General features: G+C 35.7%; 2 protein-coding genes across 3 annotated transcripts in view; one reads left to right on the forward strand and one right to left on the reverse strand.

Annotated features, from left to right (window-relative positions):
- setbp1 (SET binding protein 1) overlaps window positions 1-6,388 on the reverse strand; it is a 72,497-nt gene extending 66,109 nt beyond the window's left edge. Inside the window, exon 1 of the mRNA XM_084415217.1 lies at window positions 5,793-6,388. The gene's annotated coding sequence lies outside the window, so the exon portion shown is untranslated. The remainder of the gene's footprint in view (window positions 1-5,792) is intronic.
- A 5,025-nt stretch (window positions 6,389-11,413) lies between these two features.
- cdk7 (cyclin-dependent kinase 7) lies at window positions 11,414-19,618 on the forward strand. Of its 2 annotated transcripts, none has more exons than XM_084414054.1 (12): window positions 11,414-11,476; window positions 12,898-12,957; window positions 13,370-13,403; window positions 13,533-13,600; window positions 13,692-13,760; window positions 13,965-14,075; window positions 15,623-15,741; window positions 15,854-15,953; window positions 18,047-18,133; window positions 18,807-18,956; window positions 19,054-19,198; window positions 19,468-19,618. In XM_084414054.1, exons 5-12 carry the CDS (start codon window positions 13,743-13,745, stop codon window positions 19,494-19,496), a joined length of 759 nt encoding a protein of 252 aa, XP_084270180.1. In that variant the 5' UTR covers window positions 11,414-11,476; window positions 12,898-12,957; window positions 13,370-13,403; window positions 13,533-13,600; window positions 13,692-13,742; the 3' UTR covers window positions 19,497-19,618. The 2 variants fall into 2 exon arrangements, with proteins under 2 accessions (XP_084270180.1, XP_084270181.1); XM_084414055.1 differs by having other exon boundaries at window positions 11,438-12,752.
- Window positions 19,619-19,750: the final 132 nt, after the last annotated feature.

The following is a 19,750-nucleotide window of genomic DNA, read 5'->3' on the forward strand; positions in this document are numbered from 1 at the left end:
TATTTAAATGTAAACACTGATCAATGCACATAAATAGAGCACATACAATATGATAATCAAAAGCTTGACCATACTTGACTGATGCACAAGAAAAAAAAACTCATTCTGCATGTTTCAGCTTCTGTTCATTATATCTGACTTTCTTTGTGCGCATTGATCAGTGGTTAAATGTGAATTGAAAAATACAAATTTTGAATAAATGTTCATCATACAAAGCAATTCAGAAGGCCACTTGATTATTAAACCACTTGATTCAAGTGGATTACCTTTATGATCTCTATATGAACTTCTTGAAAAGACAAAGTTTTGATGGAATGGAGAGGGTCAGAAACCTCTCAGATATCATAAAATGTTTCCTTTTCGAAGGTGAACATAATGTCATACATTTGTAACAACATGAGGGTAAGTAAATGATTCTCATTTTTGTGTGAAAAAAACAGCAGATAAAAATCCTTAGCAATGTCACACTTCATTCCAGCCCTCAGAATAATATCCATTTATTTCATGAGCATATTTTACTGAAAAATCACATGTTAATGTCCTGTTTTTTCCCATGGAATGCTGTGTAAGGGCCTGTTCACACCAAGGACGATAACTATAAAGATATAGTTCAAAAAAATCATTCTCAATATTAAAGAATGGCTTTAATGATAATGGCACAGAGAAACGATATCGTTGGAATCGCTTTCAGAACGATTTTTATCCAGCTGATGAACGATAAAAACATTGACAGCCAATCAGAATCCATCCTGCTGTAACGAGCTCGAACATTTAAAGTGACAGACAAGCACATGCTTAGAATAAACAGAACGATATCGGCCACGGCCACTGGTGTGGACGCTAATATAGTTATCTTTATAGTTATCGTTCTTGGTGTGAACGGGCCTTAAGGCAGCCTAGCGTCAACAGTAATGAAGGTGGAAAACGAAAACGATCTCACGGGAAAACGTACAAATTCTACGAGGTGGCTTATTCGTACGAATTCATACGACCTGACTCGTTTTTTCAAAATCGTACATATTTTACGAATTGGCCAATTCGTATGAATTCATACGAATGACCTACCCCTGACCCCGCCCCTAAACCTACCCATAGACAAATCGTACAAATTTGCACGAGTGAGGTCGTACGAATTAGCCAACTTTTTATAATTCGTACGAATTCGTACGAATTGGTCGTGAGATAGCGTTGGGTGGGCAGGTCTTAGTGAAGGGTCACTTTGGAGGTAGGCTAATCGTAATGAAGCGCTGCAGTGATGACGTATATTTGTAGTCCAACCCAAAAGTTAGCATCACCCAAGACTTCAGCGTCACCACCATTAAGCTTCCGACAACTCTTTCTGTCTTTATTTTATTTTTTTAATTCCTCAAAGTTTGAGTTAGAAGAGTTTGCAAGAGCGTGATTTTAAACACAATAAGGCTGTAAAAGCAGATTAGTAGTAGATGAGTTTACCTGTTCAGCGTGATGATGTTTAATGTACCCGACAATCTTTGTTGTCCCATTTAACCACTATTTGCCTTTTTCAAGACAAGGAAACCCAAAAATCACAAAGGGGTATTACTGATGTATTTTTATGTCGTAGACTAAAAAGTGAAAATATTTTGAGCTTGTGTTAAACAACTAATTTCTGGGTTTTGGCCTACAAAAATACGTCATTCCTGCAGGACTCTATTAGTTGCTGCTAGTTTGCAGTGTTTTCAACAGATGAGAGCTGCTGTTAAAATGTGATCTACCACCCTTTTGTGATTTTACCTGTTAAAGGCACCTACACACTACAAGATTTTGGGCCAATTCTCCCCTTCCGACAATCCTAGTTCAAATCACGATAATCTTTATGGTTCTACAGATTATCTTATCAAATATTCCTGTGGTGTGAGGTGTGTTAAGTGTGCTTGAATCTGCTCGGGAAGAACGTCGGGGCCCCACCAATCTCAAATCATAAATATCCACCATGTTGAATATTTCCGATCATCCTGTTGTGGAGGGGGGACCCCAAAGACAAACACGCACGCACTCTGTAGATTGTCACGTGAAACGAAACAATACCCAATCAGAAAGCGAGCTGACAGAAGATTGAAGCATAACACGACTTCATCCAAACCTTTTTTTTTGCATTTTGCATTTTCTGTAAAAAGCATTCGAAGGCAACACTACCACCATTTCTTCTTGCCTGTCATCCGCCATGTTTGTTTACTCACGTTTGACCGTGAGAGATTTTGCGAGATGTTCACAGATGGCACTCTGTTAGTTTGTGGTGTGCATTCCTGGTCACATCGCAGCACTTCACACACTAGTGGAACAAAACTGTTAAATCTATTTATTTTTTTATCGTCATGTTTGTGGTCTCTCACATTTTGAAAATCTGATAAGATCTTTTGGTGTGCGCCAACCTTTCAGAAACAGCTAAATTAAGGGTTTACCTCAGTGTGGTTCAAATCACAACTGGCATAGGTATGAAACATATTCAAATAATACTATACTAATAGATAAGGTTTACTGTTTTTTGTCCAATTTAAGGATTGGGCACATTTCAAAATGGACGGATTAACATTCGGAATTAAACTGCTGACAATTGGCTAATTCTCCGTCATCTCAATCCCTGGTGCCAACCATCCAGAGTAACTGAAACATCTGAACACCATCCTTCTCCAGCAGAGTTTCCAAATGTGCAGCCAATCCCACTTGAATTCGCAGAAAACCAGCCGCCCTTGTCTCGTTTTCTGCGATGACAAAAGCAAATGGATTTCGGCCAAAACGTCAATTTTAAACTGAGGAGAGATCAGAATTTCGACCGCAGTGAAAACAAAGTGGCTGTAGTAAAAAAAAAAAAGCAAAAAAATGAAACGGCCCTCCTCCCCCTGTAGCTCCCTGCCAAAAGGTGTTCTTGTTCTGATATTTGGTTTGGAACGGCTGCCAAAAATTAGATATGTCCTTGGATATCTCCCTCTTTCCTTTGTCTCCTGTCAGGACTTGGCTGTCCTCCAATGCAACTAGCCATAGCCAGGAACAGAGGGAGCTCCATTCACACACATAAACATCACTTTGGATTTATCCTTTGCTCAAATACTGTGGTTCTTTTGTGTAATCGTATACTCTGTATACAGATACAATAGGTTTTCTGGAATCTTTTTGTAGGCAAGCGCTCCATAAGTAGATGTGTTTGTGTTTTGATAAATGGATCGGTCTCCTCATTTGACCTGGGTTTTTCCATTGGCTTTCTATGAAACGATGAAGACTTTCAGAACAGTTTCTCTTCCATTTTGAAACAACTATACAGTGATATACTCATAGCCAGAACTACTGCACTCAAATCAACATTTTGTATTGTACCAAAACTCCACAACCTCCATTTCTGATTCTGACCACAGACCTTCAATTCAGTTCAACCATTTCATAAGGCCTCAGCGAGGATAAAGGTTTAACCAAAGCTTCTGACCAAACTCTGACGCAACCAAAGCATTGATTTAGGCTAAATGCCATCTTCCTCTTCAGAAGTTCAATATTCGAGCATAAATATTGAAAGCATGTCTCTATGCATTTGAAAATTAAATGAAAATTCAGTCATCATTAACTTGCTGCTGTGGTAAATAAAAATGATACAATTTGAAGAATGCTGGTAACTAATCAGTTTTGGTTACCAATGATTTCCATGGTATAGACAAACAAGTAATAAAAACTCAGTGAGTGTTTTAGCGCAATTTTCTCACGTCATGGGATCACAACACTCAAAATTCAATTTTTGAAGCATAAAGGAAAGATTTTTGATCAAATCTTTTTTTCTAATATTATTGTAAATTTTAGAAGCTATCGATTGCAATTTGTTTCAACTCGATAGCTATTATGGTTGCCGAGAAATTTGCAAAAAAATGAATTTTTTCTGGAATTTCCAGGAAATCCAAAATCTTTTCCTGGATTTTTTTTTGTGCGTTCCCGAGATTAGACCTTCCTTAACATAATGCCGAAAACCCGAAGTCTCTAGGTGGTCTGGTTGAGGAGTAGATAGAAGTGCAAGATTGGTGCGCACAGACAGAACAGAAATCATGAGTTAACAATCGCAATTTTGTCCGGTGGAAAATTGCGCTAAAAAATATTGAGACATCTTTTAGGCAGAATTTTAATTTTAGGGTGAACTATCCCTTTAAGGTGTGATATTCAAAACATATCATGTGAGTGACAGGTTTATGGAGGTGATGGACTATTTTCCCGCCGTGTCAGAAAGAATAGATGTCGTTGAGAGAGGAAGATAAGTCATTCTGATTAAAGATTACAAGAGCAAAAAAACAACAATAATGATGTGCACTGATCAATCATTTATAATAAACACTGCATTATTCCATATAAAAATAAGATTTGTCCATTTTTATTTCGTGGTGACTTTAATTTCCCCTAGAGAACATTCTGGCTCTATCTAAAAATCGCATACTTCCCTACTAAATAGTAGGCGAAAAACAGTATGTGACAAAAGAAGTAGGCCTATGTCTGAATTCACAGTACTTATAAATGAGAAGGCAAAAAAGTACCCGGATGCCATACTTCTTCCGGCGAGATGCTGAAGTATGCTTACGATACACACTTTACTATTCCATGAGGCCACGGGAAAGGATTCATGAATAGAGGTGAAGCGACGCAACTGATGCTGGAAGGTCACATGATGATGACAACATGGTGAAATGTAGTACGTATGGATTACATGCTACACGCATACTTTTTTAGTGGTCGTTATTATTCAGAATAAGTACCTACTCAAGACAGTATGCGATTTTGGAGTCAAAGATGCTGAGAAAACCCACCAAATCACCTTGTCATAGCTCCTCCTCTTTCTGCAATTAGGCAAGGATTTCAGCCAATCAAATGATGGGCAGGATACTAATCAAAGCTCAGATAGGCTGAGTATGAAGAACATTAATAAATACAGCAATCCCTTAAATTCAGGTTCTGAACAATATCTGATCTTGGTAAATGTCAGCAAAGGTTAATTTGCCCATGCAAACCTCATGACAGATCAGATAGGAAACCAAACACTTAGATCAACAGTTTCATCATTGCTACCCATTACACGCAAAACGCTGATGTGTCTCAAAACCTAGTAGTGAGACTCATTCTTGACAGCATCTTGGGGCAGCACATGACGTTCAAATGCCCACAAACGCTGTCTGGGTAGGCAGCCCGCAAGGTTTTGAGACACATGCAAGTATTTAATGAGTAAGAACACAAGTGACATGGAAAGCAAGCCTACACGGTGGCTTATAGTGGAAATTACTATAGGCGCTTGACAGTGCAAACACACGCCTACTCTCTATCAGCGGGAAACTGATGCATGGCCACGATTACAGTAAATTACGCTGAATAATGTCTCTTCGTTTGAATATGCCACTATATGTATAGATCAAAATCACACAGCAATGGGTATATTTCTCCCACTGTCGCAAATGCTGCTGTCCTTCAGGGTGAGTTAGATAAACATTCACCTTCTGTAACTTACTCTGTTACCCAACAATGATTTCCATAAGAACTGATGAATACGTTGGTTACTGAGGTCAAATTAAACCAATATACTAGAGTGTGCCATGTAAAGGCAGACAAGCGATAGTCCACTTTTTTTTCTTCAGGTTAAAATGGAGCTCTGCAGTTTTTAAGTGCGTTACCTAATTCAAAACAACCCCATCGTTTTAATCATGTCAGTTCAATTACAGCTGCAATTCCACAGAAACGTAAATAAATGGGATTATAATAAATAAATAAAAACTGCACGTTGAAGTGTGGTGGTTTAAGGAGGGAAGAGGTAAACTCACCCATTTCTGAAGCTGCTGCTGCTGCTGAAGTCTACGAGAGTAAATCCATACACTAGATTATGACAAGCACTTTACAATCCCTCAAACTCAAGCAAACGGCTTTTTATCGCTTTAAAATGGCGTCAGTCGCAATCTCGGGTGAGATTTGTTTTTGAAAACAGAAAAACAGACATGAAGAGTGTTGTATTCGCGGTCGATCAGTGGAGTGCGTCTGCAGATTCAGATGAAGTGTGGATTGAAGCGGGAATATGGTGTACAGTCACAGTCACAGCGCTGCATTGCTTCCCTCTCAAATCATCAGACTCGGGGGTGGATCGAGCCTTCCCACTGCGGAGAAAACAAATCTGCTCTTACGATCCTTAATAATTTCCAAAGTCCTGCTTTAGATGACACGCCGGACCCGAGCGGTCGTGCAGGGCAAATATCCAGGGATATGCAGACTCTGGCGTTTCTGGTTCTGGACGTGTTTGATCGGAGTTAAGCGAGTGTGATGTGAGTCTTGTTAGACTCCCGCAGTAGTTTTTGATAATGATCGGTGTGCTCAGCTCTCAGCAAATGCTCTGACTTGCCCTGCTGACTGCTCTACAGCGCCCTCTACTTGTTGCGCAAAGTGTTTGTTTATTTATTTATTTATTTGTTTGCCTGTAGCACAACATATTTATTTGTTTTTAATCATTTGTTTATTTTTTGCACAAAACGTTTATGAATGAATGATTAATTATTAGCAATAAATTATTGATTAATTTTCTGTTTGCTTGTAGCTCAAAATATGTATATACTAATTTATTTGTATTTATCTATATGCTTGTAGCGCAAAATGTGGATTGATTTATTTTATCTGTTTGCGTTTATTCCAAAATATTTATTTATTTATGTTTGCTTGTAACACAAAATATTTATTAATTTGTATTTATTTATTTATTTGTATTGTAAAAGGTATATTAATTAATGAATTATTTATTTATTTATTTATTTCTGTTTGCCTGTATCTTAAAATATTTATTTATTTATGTTTGCTTGTAACACAAAATATTTATTCATTTGTATTTATTTATTTGTATTGTAAAAGGTATATTAATTAATGAATTAATTATTTATTTATTTCTGTTTGCCTGTATCTTAAAATATGTATTTTTTTGTTTGCTTGTACCATTAAACGATTTTTTTTTTTTTTTTTAATTATGCCTGCTTGTAGCGCAAAATGTTTATTTTATTTATTATTTTTTTTTTTGTAGTGTAAAACAATTAATTGTTTTTCTGTTTCCTTCTGTCTTAAAATTTTTATAATTTTATCTGTTTGCTTGTACCATAAAACTTTATTTATTTATTTACTTACTTACTTACTTAAAGTGTAATAAGTCCTTATTTTTATGTAAATTCTTTTGTTCAGGTATTATATATATTTAGCTACTATCATATAAATCTTCATTTGTCCTTGACATTTTCATTGTTGGTTTCTTTATGTTTAAGCAAACACTAATTGATTTTCAACATCCATCCATTTAGTAGCCTATAACTTGTTCATCTTTATAATCAATGAGCAAATTCATTATATATCATGCAATCCAAATTGTTATAGATTAAGCAGCTCATGTATACACCCTTTTTATTTGATTATTTTCTCTCAAAACGACTATATTTGGCAGACCGAAATATTCTTTCACTTGACACAGCTTGCCAACTTGCATATAAAAGTAAATAGTAGCAAATACTAAGGCTATATTTGATTTAAAGAAAGCATTTTTAGTTGTGAAGTGAACTGTCATCACTCATCCCCCACATTATTCACCTCTTTTGGCCTTTAGACAGGATTGGTGTTTACATCTGAGCTGTGTATTGATTGAGAGAGAATGTAATGACGCTCTCTGAGACCTCTTCAATATAGAGGTCAGCATCTGCTCCCTTGACGGCCAATCAATGTCTCGACTGTGTTAGTAAATAGTTCTCATTGGTCAACCTTGAAAATCAATGAAGCTGTCGATTATTCAAAGAGATTCAATTCAAGGTTGCCATGGATACCACATGTAAAGAGTTTAGAGGTTTGTGTGATGTGCATATGGACTACTCTGTTTTTCGGCTTTATGCCGAACGTCACATGAACAAGCAGGAAAACAGGTCTCATTGCATGCGCTTATTGGAGAAAGGGTTAAAGGGTTAGTTCACCCAAAAATTGGTTTCCATAGTTAAAAATTGGACAATATCACCCTCTCAAATTGTATTTACCACTGGGAAGCTCTGGGATTATTTTGATACCCAAGTTCCCGAGTTGGGCGGGACCTTAACTTTAAATATGGCGAAGGGGAGAACGATTGCTGCTGTGACTGGTAGCCTATTTATTAGGTTTTTCCACACCAGCTACATCGACTTGTCGTTAAAGCAGTACATTTACATATAATCATTTGAAGCGTATTATGTTTTACACAGCGAAAATGACCGAAATTCCAGAATCTTCAGCAAGCTGACTAGCCTATTGCGTGGTGAATATTTATGGTTGTCAATGAATGGGATGCTAAATATAATTTTGGCTGTAATAAGATTTTCCTTATAAATAAGCAAGAATAAACCTGGTGTCCTCCATATTCCTATTGTTTCCAACACAAAGCACTTAATGCGGCAGTGGGAAGTATGACATTTCCGATAGCATGCGAAGCACCCTCATGTCTTTTATATAGCGCTTTTTACAATACAGATTGTATCAAAGCAGCTTCACAGTGATAACATGAAAATAACACAACAAAGTTTGTTTCTAGAAGAACATTGCGTCATCGTCCACCTTAAGTAAGGCAGATCAATAATATTGTTAAATATTATATGTCCACAGCTAAGCAAGCCAAAAGCCAAGGCAACAGTGGCAAGGAACCAAAACTCCATCAGGTGACAGAATGGAGAAAAAAACCTTGGGAGAACCCAGGCTCAGTCAGGCCAGTTCTCCTCTGGCCAACGAGCGAACAGTGTATGATTATGATTCAGGCAGCATTACAGGTCAGAAGTCAGATTGGATCAGAACATTCAGAATATTATCCAGTTCCATCTGGTTGGAAGTCGGAGTCACGCCGGTATGGAGACGAGTTTGTTGAGGATCAGTGCCGATGGCTGTCGTGTCGATGAGGCCTTCACAGGGCTGATGAGGCTGCACTTCAGGGATGCGTCATGGATAGGTCCAGGCGCAAGTCCACCATCTGATCTGGATACGGCCCAGATCCGGTTGACTTCAGTAAACCTCGGAATAAACAGAAAGACTAACATTAGCATAGATGCCATTCTTCCTATGATGTAACGAGTACATCAGGTGTTATAGGAAGTGTTCCCAGTTCCGGCTGACCTAATCTGTGCAGCCTAATAATCATTTAACTGATTTGAATAATAGAAATGTATAATGTTCTATATGAATGCCAGGTAAAAGAGATGCGTTTTTAGATTTAAACTGACAGAGTGTGTCTGCTTCCCGGACAATGTAAGGAAGACTGTTCCAAAGTTGCTAATTAGGAAAAGGATCTACCGCCAGCAGTCGATTTTGATAGGTATTATCAACTGGCCGGAATTTTGAGATCGCAGTAGACGTGAAGGACTATAATGCGTTAAGAGCTCGCTCAAGTAGTGGAGAGCTAAACCATTTAGTGCTTTGTAAGTAGTCAGCAATATTTTTAAATGTATACAATGTTAGGGAGCCAATGCAGTGTTAACAGAACCGGGCTAATATGGTCATACTTCCTGGTTCTAGTAAGAACTTGAGCTGCTGCGTTTTGGACCAGCTGTAGTTTGTTTATTAAGCGTGCAGGGCAACCACCCAGTAAAGCATTACAGTAATAGCCTTGAGGTCAACAACGCATGAACTAACTGTTCCGCATTTTTCATTGAAAGCATAGTCATAATTTATATATATTTTTAAGATGGAAGAATGCGGTTTTACAGATGCTAGAAACGGCTTTCAAATGAAAGATTGGTATCAAAGAGCTATCGAAGATGAAGCTTCGTTCATCTTCGGAACACAAATGTTTTTGATGAAATCTGAGAGCTTTCTGTCCCTTCGTTGACAGCCATGAAACTACCACTTTCAAACCCCATAAAGGTAGAATAATTCATTAAGAGTAATAATTAATAATTAAAGTAATCGACTGCAGTGGTTTAACCTCAATTTTATGAGGCGACGCGAGTGCTTTGTACGCGGAAAAAAATTATAATTTAGGCTACCACTTTATCTACAAAATATGAATCTTGCGTCAGCTCTCGTCGCATGCGTTGTGAATGTGATGCTCTCGTGAACGCGCGTTTCATTTAATTTAATCAGAAAGATCTTCATTTGTGCTCCGAAGTTGAACGAAGTCTTACAGGTGACATGATGTTGAGTCATTAATTAATATATATATATATATATATATATATATATATATATATATATATATATATATTGCATATAACCCCCATAATGAATAATGGAAATTAGCCTATATTGTGATCAAGATATTGCCTGAATCATTTATAATGAATAGGCGTATAGAGTAGGCTAGTCTAGGCTATTTCTTGTCTTAAAGACACAAAGACCGAATGTTAGTCCTCAGATCTGTGAAGAGAGCGGTAGGTGAGAGGTTTTCATATGCAGTTTGTTTCTCACACTAATATGTGGTTTTATTGTTAGTTCTTCCGCAGCACTTGAGCAGACATGTTGCATAGTCTCAAGAAGCAACAGCTTTTGGTTGCTGAACATGTCCAGGATTGTGCCTTTATGCTGCTAAAGTCTTGTAGTAGCTTGTAAATAGATATTTTAAAGATCGAAACCAAGACTGTGAGCAAGTTTGCATCTTATTTTATGCTTTTGAGAAATGTATATTTTTAACCTTATTAAGATGAGTTTTGACAATATAAGCAAATGTCTTGGAACAACTTGGACATAAAACAGTTTGCATAATTTCATTTTCACTTGTTAACTATATGGTTTAAGGTTTCACAAACTAGATTTGGATTGTAAAAAAATAACTACATGTCAATATCAGCCCATGACAAAACCTTTTTAATGGCTTTAATTTGCAGGGTTTCACTATTATCTAACCTTGCTCACCTGTTCTTCACATTGTAGTTTCTCATCATTAAATCTAGAAGTTTTGAAATGAATAATCATACGCTCCGCAGAGAAGACGATGACTTAAACTTGTGGTGACAATGGACCTATGTGTTATATCTACGTTGTTCATTGCTGCTTTCAATAAATGTGTGCACATACATTTAAATCAAACATATTAGATTCCAATGACTTTTTTTTTTCTTTGGTTACAGATATTTTGCTTTATAATCAAAGCGCATAAAGAAAACAAATGTGCTGCATCACTCATTTCAAATGAGGCCAGTCTGATGCAGCTGATACAAAACGAGCAAATGAATGACTAGTTCAACATCATTTAACTATAAGATTTTATTCTCACCAATCAAAAAACTCAGTACTTCACTACTGGATGCTTTATTTTCATTGTAAAACAATCAGAAGTCAATCTGTAATTTGAGGACATTGGGTTTAGCAGCAGTTAAGAAAATTTATCTGATGGGGTTAGTGCACCCAACCACAAATGTGTTTATCAAAGTCAAAGGAAGTGGGCGTCTTCATAAGAACAGCTTGCGCTAACCACTTCCTGTTGAGATGGGAAACTTCTGATGGAGACAGAAGGCGTAAAGTAAACAAGTCAAACAAAAAGGTATTGGGGGGGATATGTTTTAGAAGAACAATTGTGTAATAATTACGCTACAGACGTTGTTAAACTTCTCTACCTAAACGCACTAGAATGATCAATATATCAAAATTCTTTGTGAAGATTCATATTGATTGTGTTATTTAAAGGATAATAATGCTTTCACTGCTGGACTGTTTGAATATTCACTGTGAGCTAAAATCGAAATAGGCTTTGTTGTGCCTGTTGCTGACAGTGTTGAATGCTGTGTTTGTATCTGAATAGAAAAGGCTACTACAAATAGAATACTGAATTAATTAGAAGAATTAAAAGACCACTGAAGACAGATCACTTCTACAAATCTACAAAAATGGAAGAACATATCCTCATTGGAATCAGACGTTCAGACATGTAAAATTAGGCTATGAGTAAAAATTGCTCTATAAATAGAAAGAAAAAATAGCCTAATGCAAAGAAACAGGAGAAAATAATATTTCACTCGATATTCACACATAACAGGACATTATTTAGATTAGATTATGATTTAAATTCTATACTATTAATATGTAGTTTCTTGTAAATAGGCATGTAGTGTGAAGGAAAAGAGACGCTCGAGCGTGTTTTTGCTTTGACGACAGCGCCCTCTGCAGGAATGTGTCTATTAATGTCGTAATGCGCAACATCGATTTGTGTTTAAATTATGAAAGCAACCATTTAAAATTAAATGTGTCATTAAGGCAAGCAAGGAAATTGGATTTATAATTAAGGATTTGCTTTTGAAACAATTCGTCAATAGATTCTCGCTGAAAATATTTTCCAACAGAGGTCTTTATATAAGTGATTCTCTGTGAGGGTCGGCGCCCTTAATAAACTGCAAAATGGCAAAAGGGTCTTCTGTATATAAATACAATTAAAATACTGCCTAAAATCATTGTCCATTTATTATATATTCTGTAATATTAGTCACAACATTTTAACTATATAAAAAGGTTTTTATTTATTTATTATTATTATTTTTTATAACTAAATTATCAAAATGAATATTATGTTATTAAAATATGATGACCAAACCATGCAGAAAAATAAAAAATAAATAAAAAATTGGCTAATAAACACGTCCAAGCTGTTTAAATGTCCGTTTCCACTTGTGGGACTTTTATTTGACCCGGAAGTGTAAGGTGCTCTTTAATACAGGACGAAGTTTGCTTTCACAAAGAACAGTTTTGCAGTTGATATCATGTCATTAGATGTAAAGTCTAGATCGAAGCGCTATGAAAAGCTGGACTTTCTGGGTGAAGGACAGGTAAACGACATAACTTTGATATTTCTGAGCTGTTGTTCGGTCGAATAGAACAGAACAGCCTGCATCTGCAGCAGCTGCATATTAATCTTCAGTTTTATCAATGTGTCCTACTGCTCACAGATAATGTTGTACCATTGTTTTGCAGTTTGCAACTGTGTACAAGGCAAGAGACAAAACCACAAACACCATTGTTGCTATTAAAAAGGTAAGAAGTGTCTTACCCATTATTGCGGCAAAACCATTACTTTTGATCATATTTCGCTTGTTATTTTGCATTGGGTAGTTGAATATTTTATTGTAGATTTTGTTGGTAACGCTTAACACTAAAGTTTCATGTGTTAACATTAATTAACATAAACTAATAATAAACAATGCTGTATTTATAATCTTAATTAATGTTAACTGTAACATTTACCAATACATGAATGTTAATGCACTGTGAACTAACATGAACACAATGAACAATTATATTTTTATTAACAAAACAGAATAAATGTTTTTAAAAAGTGCTGCTTATTGTTAGATGGCAATTAACTAATGTTAACAAATGAGACCTTATTGTACAGAGTTTCCATTTTGTTTTGTTTTTATCAATCTTCTGAATTTCTTTTTTACAGATAAAAGTGGGACACAGAACCGAGGCGAAAGATGGTGCGCTTTGGATCAATCTTAATCTTTAATACGTGTGTGTGTGTGTGTGTGTATATATATATATATATATATACATATTCACACACACCAGTTTAATTTGAGTCTTAAATATTTTCTTCTGTTATCCAGGCATCAACAGAACAGCTCTTCGAGAGATTAAGTTGTTGCAAGAGCTCAGTCATCCCAACATTATTGGTGTAAGTCATATCTATATGTAAATAAATCTTCGATGTGCTGTTGTTAATTATGGCATAATACTGACATCAATGAACCCGTTTTTGCTTTCAGCTCCTGGATGCTTTTGGACACAAATCTAATATCAGTCTTGTCTTTGACTTCATGGAGACAGATCTTGAGGTGACGGCAGAGGAATGCACTTGGACGTATATTGTTCATTTCAGTCATTTTAACAACAAACCTATCACAGAGCAAAACCAATTAAGAATTAAAGTCAATGTCAACACAAAAACAAGCATGATGTTTTTTAGCCCTATCATTTGTTTGATCAGTGCTATTACAATGAATAATATAAATACATTGTTGTATTATGGTCTGTTTCAGGTGATCATAAAGGACACCAGTCTTGTGTTGACGCCAGCCAATATAAAGGCATACATTCTAATGACATTACAAGGTTTGGAATACATGCATGATCATTGGATCCTGCACAGGGTGAGGCGCTGAGAAATCTGCTCTGGTTTTAATTATGAACAGTAGCGTTCAAAAGTTTGGGGTCAGTAAGAGGTTTTTTTTTTTTTATTATTTTTTTTTTAATAGAAAGAAATTCATACTTTTGTTAGGCAAATATGCATTAAATTTATCAAAAGTGACACTGAAAACATTTATAAATTGATGTTGCAAAAGATTTATATTTCAAATAAATGCTGTTCTTTTAAACCCTTTGCTCGTAAACAAATCCTGAAAAAAAAAAAAAAACTAAGCAGCACAACTGTTTACATAATTGATAATAATAAGAAATTTTTCTCAGCATATTAGAATGATTTCTGAAGGATCATGTGACACTGAAGACTGGAGTAATGATGCTGAACATTTCAGCTTTGGAATAAACTAAATTTAATATATATTCAAATAGAATTTTTGAAATAGACACAAAAAACAGTTATTCTAAATTTAGATAATATTTAAAAAAAAAAAAAAAAGTTTTTTTATCAAATAAATGTCGCCTTGTTTCTAAAGGAAACTTGTTTCTACCACAGAATAAAATAAATAGTTAAAATAAAGTTTTTTTTGCGACCTTTCTCACATAAATCTGACTTTTTTCTCGCAAATTGTAAGTTTACATTAGCCTGGAAATCCAGACCTAAATCTAAAAGATTAGTCTGGCGTCGACTAATGAAAATCGGCAAGCTCGAAGGGCGGCACCAGGCATGCATTTGAAAATCTCACTGCACGCAATTGGATAACACTACGACCAATCACAACAAGTTATCGCTTAGCTACCAGCGGAGCTAACTGGTAGATTAGACTCTTACCGTATCCGGTCAGCAAAACAGCAAAAACGCCCTTCTTGCAAAGGAACGATTCGAGCGCTCCTTTTTTAGAGAAAAAGTCTAAATCTTTCATTGAAGCGTCCAAAGCCGTTTCAAGCAAATGGTGTTCATCCATAGCCATCTTGCAATGTTTACTAATGACTTCCACGTCGCAGCGCTGTCGTCATCTCGCCTCTGGCCCGCCTATATCAGATAACCCGATGTGATTGGTGCAGCTCAGATCGAGGGGCATATTTAATGAGCATCATTACTCGACACCAGAGTGACTCGCTGAGCAAATTCAACTTGTGCTCTCGTGAGAACTCTGGATTACCAGGGTAAGTTTACATCTCACAATTCTGACTTTTCTGACTACATAAACTCTCACTATTGTGAGATATAAAATCGCAATCGCAAGTTACAAAGTCTGATTCTGAGAAGAAAGTTAGCTCACATTTGACTATTTCTCAGAATTGAAGGTCATATTTGGCAATACGGACTTTATATCTCACAGTTGTGAATTCTGACAAACAAAAGTCAATAAATTTTTCATTTTTTAATCAGTGGTGGAAACAAGCTTCCGTAAGCTTAAGAGACTTCTTTCAAAAACATAAGAAAAACTTACCAACCCCAAACTTTTGAATGGTAGTGTTGAACTACTTGACTTGCTCCCAAAACTGAAGTTCCTGTATAAAACTGGCGCCTTCAGTCATCATCATTTTTTTTCAGGATCTGAAACCCAATAATTTGCTACTGGATGAGAATGGAGTCCTGAAGCTTGCTGATTTTGGCTTAGCCAAAGCATTTGGAAGCCCGAACAGAGTGTATACACATCAAGTTGTTACAAGGTTTGTAGAAATCTCTGATAATTCTGACGTGTTAACATTTACTATATTACTTGGATCTTCTTTATTATGCTATTGTTAGATTTTTTTTTTCATGTTGTGTGGTACTTCTCAGATGGTATCGTGCCCCAGAGCTGCTCTTCGGTGCCAGGATGTACGGTGTGGGTGTGGACATGTGGGCAGTTGGCTGCATTCTTGCTGAACTTTTACTCAGGGTGAGGATCTTTGTACAGTGTTTGTAAAGCCATTTGGCTCTTTTGAAAACCAATCAGACCATTAACATGTATTTAAAAGTCAACATGGAAGTTGCTATAGTTCTTCTCTATTTTGACGTTACATCCGAGTAAAACGGCTTCTTAACCCTCTGGGCTTCTTCATTAATGTGCTACACTTGGCTTCCTTTCGTGCAAAAACGTACGAAGCCTTAAAATTTTACTTTTTTTTTCCAGGAAAACCAATGAAATATATTTTTGTTCAATAATATTGTTTTATTATTATTTAGAATTTTTAAAGATTTTTATGATACTTTGCATTAATTATATCAATTTATCATTTTTATATAAATGCAATATTTCACATCAAAATAGAGTGCAGGCCTAAAAAAAAAAAATTCAAGGGAGAAGAGCGCCATCTAGTGACTTATAAATGTGTATATAAATGAATATATAAATGTGTGTAATGTCCTGTAACCGCCTATAGGCTGCCTATAGCTTTTTTATTTATTGATTTTATTGATTTATTTATTTATTTATTTTATTTATTGATTCCCATTCGGAAAGAAATTAATCCCGGAAGAAGTAATCAAATTACTAAGCAACCACTGAATGGAACAACACATATCAAAAATATATCATTTTCAAGCTTAGGATCTCAGCTTTTTAATGCATCTAATCACATTTATTAACTCCTAACGAGTGATGAGTAATCCCTCTAAAACTGAGTGTGCCACCAGCAGGCGCCACCTAGCTGCGAAAATATTCATTACCATATTTGTAATTTGTTTTGCCTTGATTAACACAAAGTTGATGTCATTTGAAAGCTTAGAGTCTGAACTTTACAGTGAATGTATCCACTTTGAAAAAATCTTAAGTATTGCTGAGTTATTTGCTGATAAATAGAATTTCTTTTTTTCATAATCTATAAAATAATGTACTGCAATGTGCCAAAAACATCATACAGCTCATGAAACATTCACAGATCATTGAAAATGGCACTTCATTTTTTACAGAATATTATTACAATTAAAATGAGCCCAAAATTAACATAATTTATTGCTTTTATGACAAGATATTCTTCATGGAGAAACAATTGCCCATGAGGGGCGTCAAAGACTTTACAAAAAGGCTATCTCTTTTACAAATGCTGTAACTTTTGATTCCTTTATCCCAAAAAAAAAAAAAATGTATCCAGATGCAAAAGAATTTTCCTCCTACCTTATTTCCTTCCTGAGTTATTCCATGACAAATAAGAAAGATATGCAAAATCATAATAAGAATTATATATATATTTTGTCTTTTATCAGCAGTTTCTAGGCAGGACTATGTCCAAATGTAATCTAATTTATATTTTCAAACAATTTAAAAAGAGTTCTTTCAAACGATACCTACCTTTTGACTCTCCTTGCTACAGTTTTGGGGTTATGATTATATAGTTTTTATATAGTTTGGAGCAAAATTTGTTGTGTGTGTGTGTGGGGGGGGTACTTTTTGTACCACCAAAAGTTTCTCAGAGTTTTCCTATTTTTTTTCGTATTTCCCATTCATTTCCTATGGTCGGTCATTTTTGCACGAACGAAGCTAAGTGTGACTTTTTTTTTACGACCCTTTAACATATCTGAATCATCTCCTTGATGTGTGTTCACATAGATAATATAACAAAAGTCACCAAGTTTCATCCCCCTCCGATGAAGCAAAAAATAATAAAAATTCAAAACGTAAACGTTTTCGTGCATTTTTGCTTGAAGAAGCCCAGAGGGTTAAAGAAGAAAAAATGTGGGGCGGGACTTAATTGATTGGATTGTTGTGGTTCGCTATTGCTGTGATGTCATGTGAGTGACAGGTTGTCCCGCCCTCGCGCCAGTAAACACATCATCAGAGAACAGAAGAGATGTTGCTGCAAGAGGGAGGGGAAGTTATTATGGTTAAAGATTACGAGGAACCAAATGAAAAATTATGAACATGAAATTAAAAAAAACATAATAATGTGCATGGATAGATCATTCATAATACAGCAATATACCATAAAAAAACAAGAATTGGTCATTTTGATTTAATGGTGACTTTAAGAATGATTTGTTCTTGTATTTTAGTTGCCATTTTTGGCTGGAGATTCAGACTTGGACCAGCTGACGAAGATATTCGAAGCTTTGGGAACACCAACAGAGGACACGTGGCCTGTGAGTTGTAATGAGAGCGTTTTACTTCAGCTTCATTTCCACGTGAAAGCAAAGCATCAAGGCCTGTTCACACCTATAACGATAACTATTTAGCATCCACACCATCTCACAATTACATTGTTTATTTGTTAAGGTGCAGTTATGTTGTCAATGCTCAAGCTCTTTAAAGCAAGATAGATTATGATTGGCTGTCAATGTTTTATCATTCATCAGGTGAAAAAAATCTGATTTTTTGTTCTTTATCATTTTGTTATCATTATAGTTGTGGTCTGGACTCTGCTGCTCTTTTAAATTTAGAACGATTTTTTAAAATATACCTTGATTACTTTATTTTATGCATTTGCATGTACTTACAGTGTAGTTACCTAAGAAAGGACTGGTTAAAATAAGGTAACCACATGGGTTAAGGTTAGGTTTAGGGGTAGGTTCAGGGTAAGTACCTATTATTACCCAGTGATTGTAATAACTATAAGTACATAATATGTACATGGAGAACAGGAATGTAAAATAAGGTGCTACCTATATCTTTATCGTTCTTGGTGTGACTGGGCATTTACTTGAGATACTATAAAAGTACATATCATTAATGTTTCATGTCCAATCTTTGAGGCTTTGAGAAATCTGTGTGTCTAAATGAGGTAGAATCATTGATTTGTGCCGGTTGTTGTTTCAGGGGATGTCCAATCTCCCAGACTATGTGTCATTTAAACTATTTCCTGGCACGCCACTGGAGCACATTTTCAGCGCAGCTGGCGATGACCTTCTGGAGCTCCTGAAGGGGTTATTCACCTTTAACCCCTGCACACGCACTACAGCTTCACAGGTGCCAATAACCGGGTTGCAGTTTAATCAACTTAATCTTAATGCTTAGAGCTAATCTACATTTAGAGAGTGTGAACGAATGTATACTTTCGTTTCAGGCTTTGAAGATGAGGTATTTCAGCAATAGGCCAGGACCAACCCCGGGACCGCAGCTTCCCAGACCAAACTCCTCAACAGAAGTCCTGAAAGAAAAAGAAAACCTGATGATTGGAATCAAGAGAAAACGTGACAGTATTGAACAGGGTGAAAAAAACATGCACAAACACTTGATAAATGCATCTGATAGCGTGTTTGTTTCTTTAATGGAAATATCCGTGTTGTTTATATCAGACAGTGTTCCAAGGGAAATGCTTATTTGTTCAGAATAATCAATTCCAGTGCTGCTTAACATATAAAGATCAACAGATAAATGGAAATTGTTGCTCTGTTTAGATTACACTGAGATATAATGGAAAATGGTGTCCCACATGGTAAATAATGTTTTTTTATTTTATTTCTAATCCATTTCTTAGGTACCCTTAAAAAGAAACTGGTGTTCTGAGTGATTTGGATGCTGTTTTCTTCCACCGGTCCTGCATGAATGGAAAGGAACGTATTTATGTGTCATTCGGTTTTTCAGTTATTTTTTTATGTACTATAAATATTAAATTATAGAAAAATGTAGTTTTTCCTGTTGTCTGTTTTAATTAGTTATGCACATCACCCCCATTTATGTCACTAAGTATATTCAGTAATCATTTTAGCATTTACAAAAAGCATATACAATACATTTTAATTTTTTAGTCCTAATTATAA

This window comes from Rutilus rutilus (assembly GCF_951802725.1).
Source record: "Rutilus rutilus genome assembly, chromosome: 7".
In the NCBI taxonomy this organism is placed as follows: Eukaryota; Metazoa; Chordata; class Actinopteri; order Cypriniformes; family Leuciscidae; genus Rutilus; species Rutilus rutilus.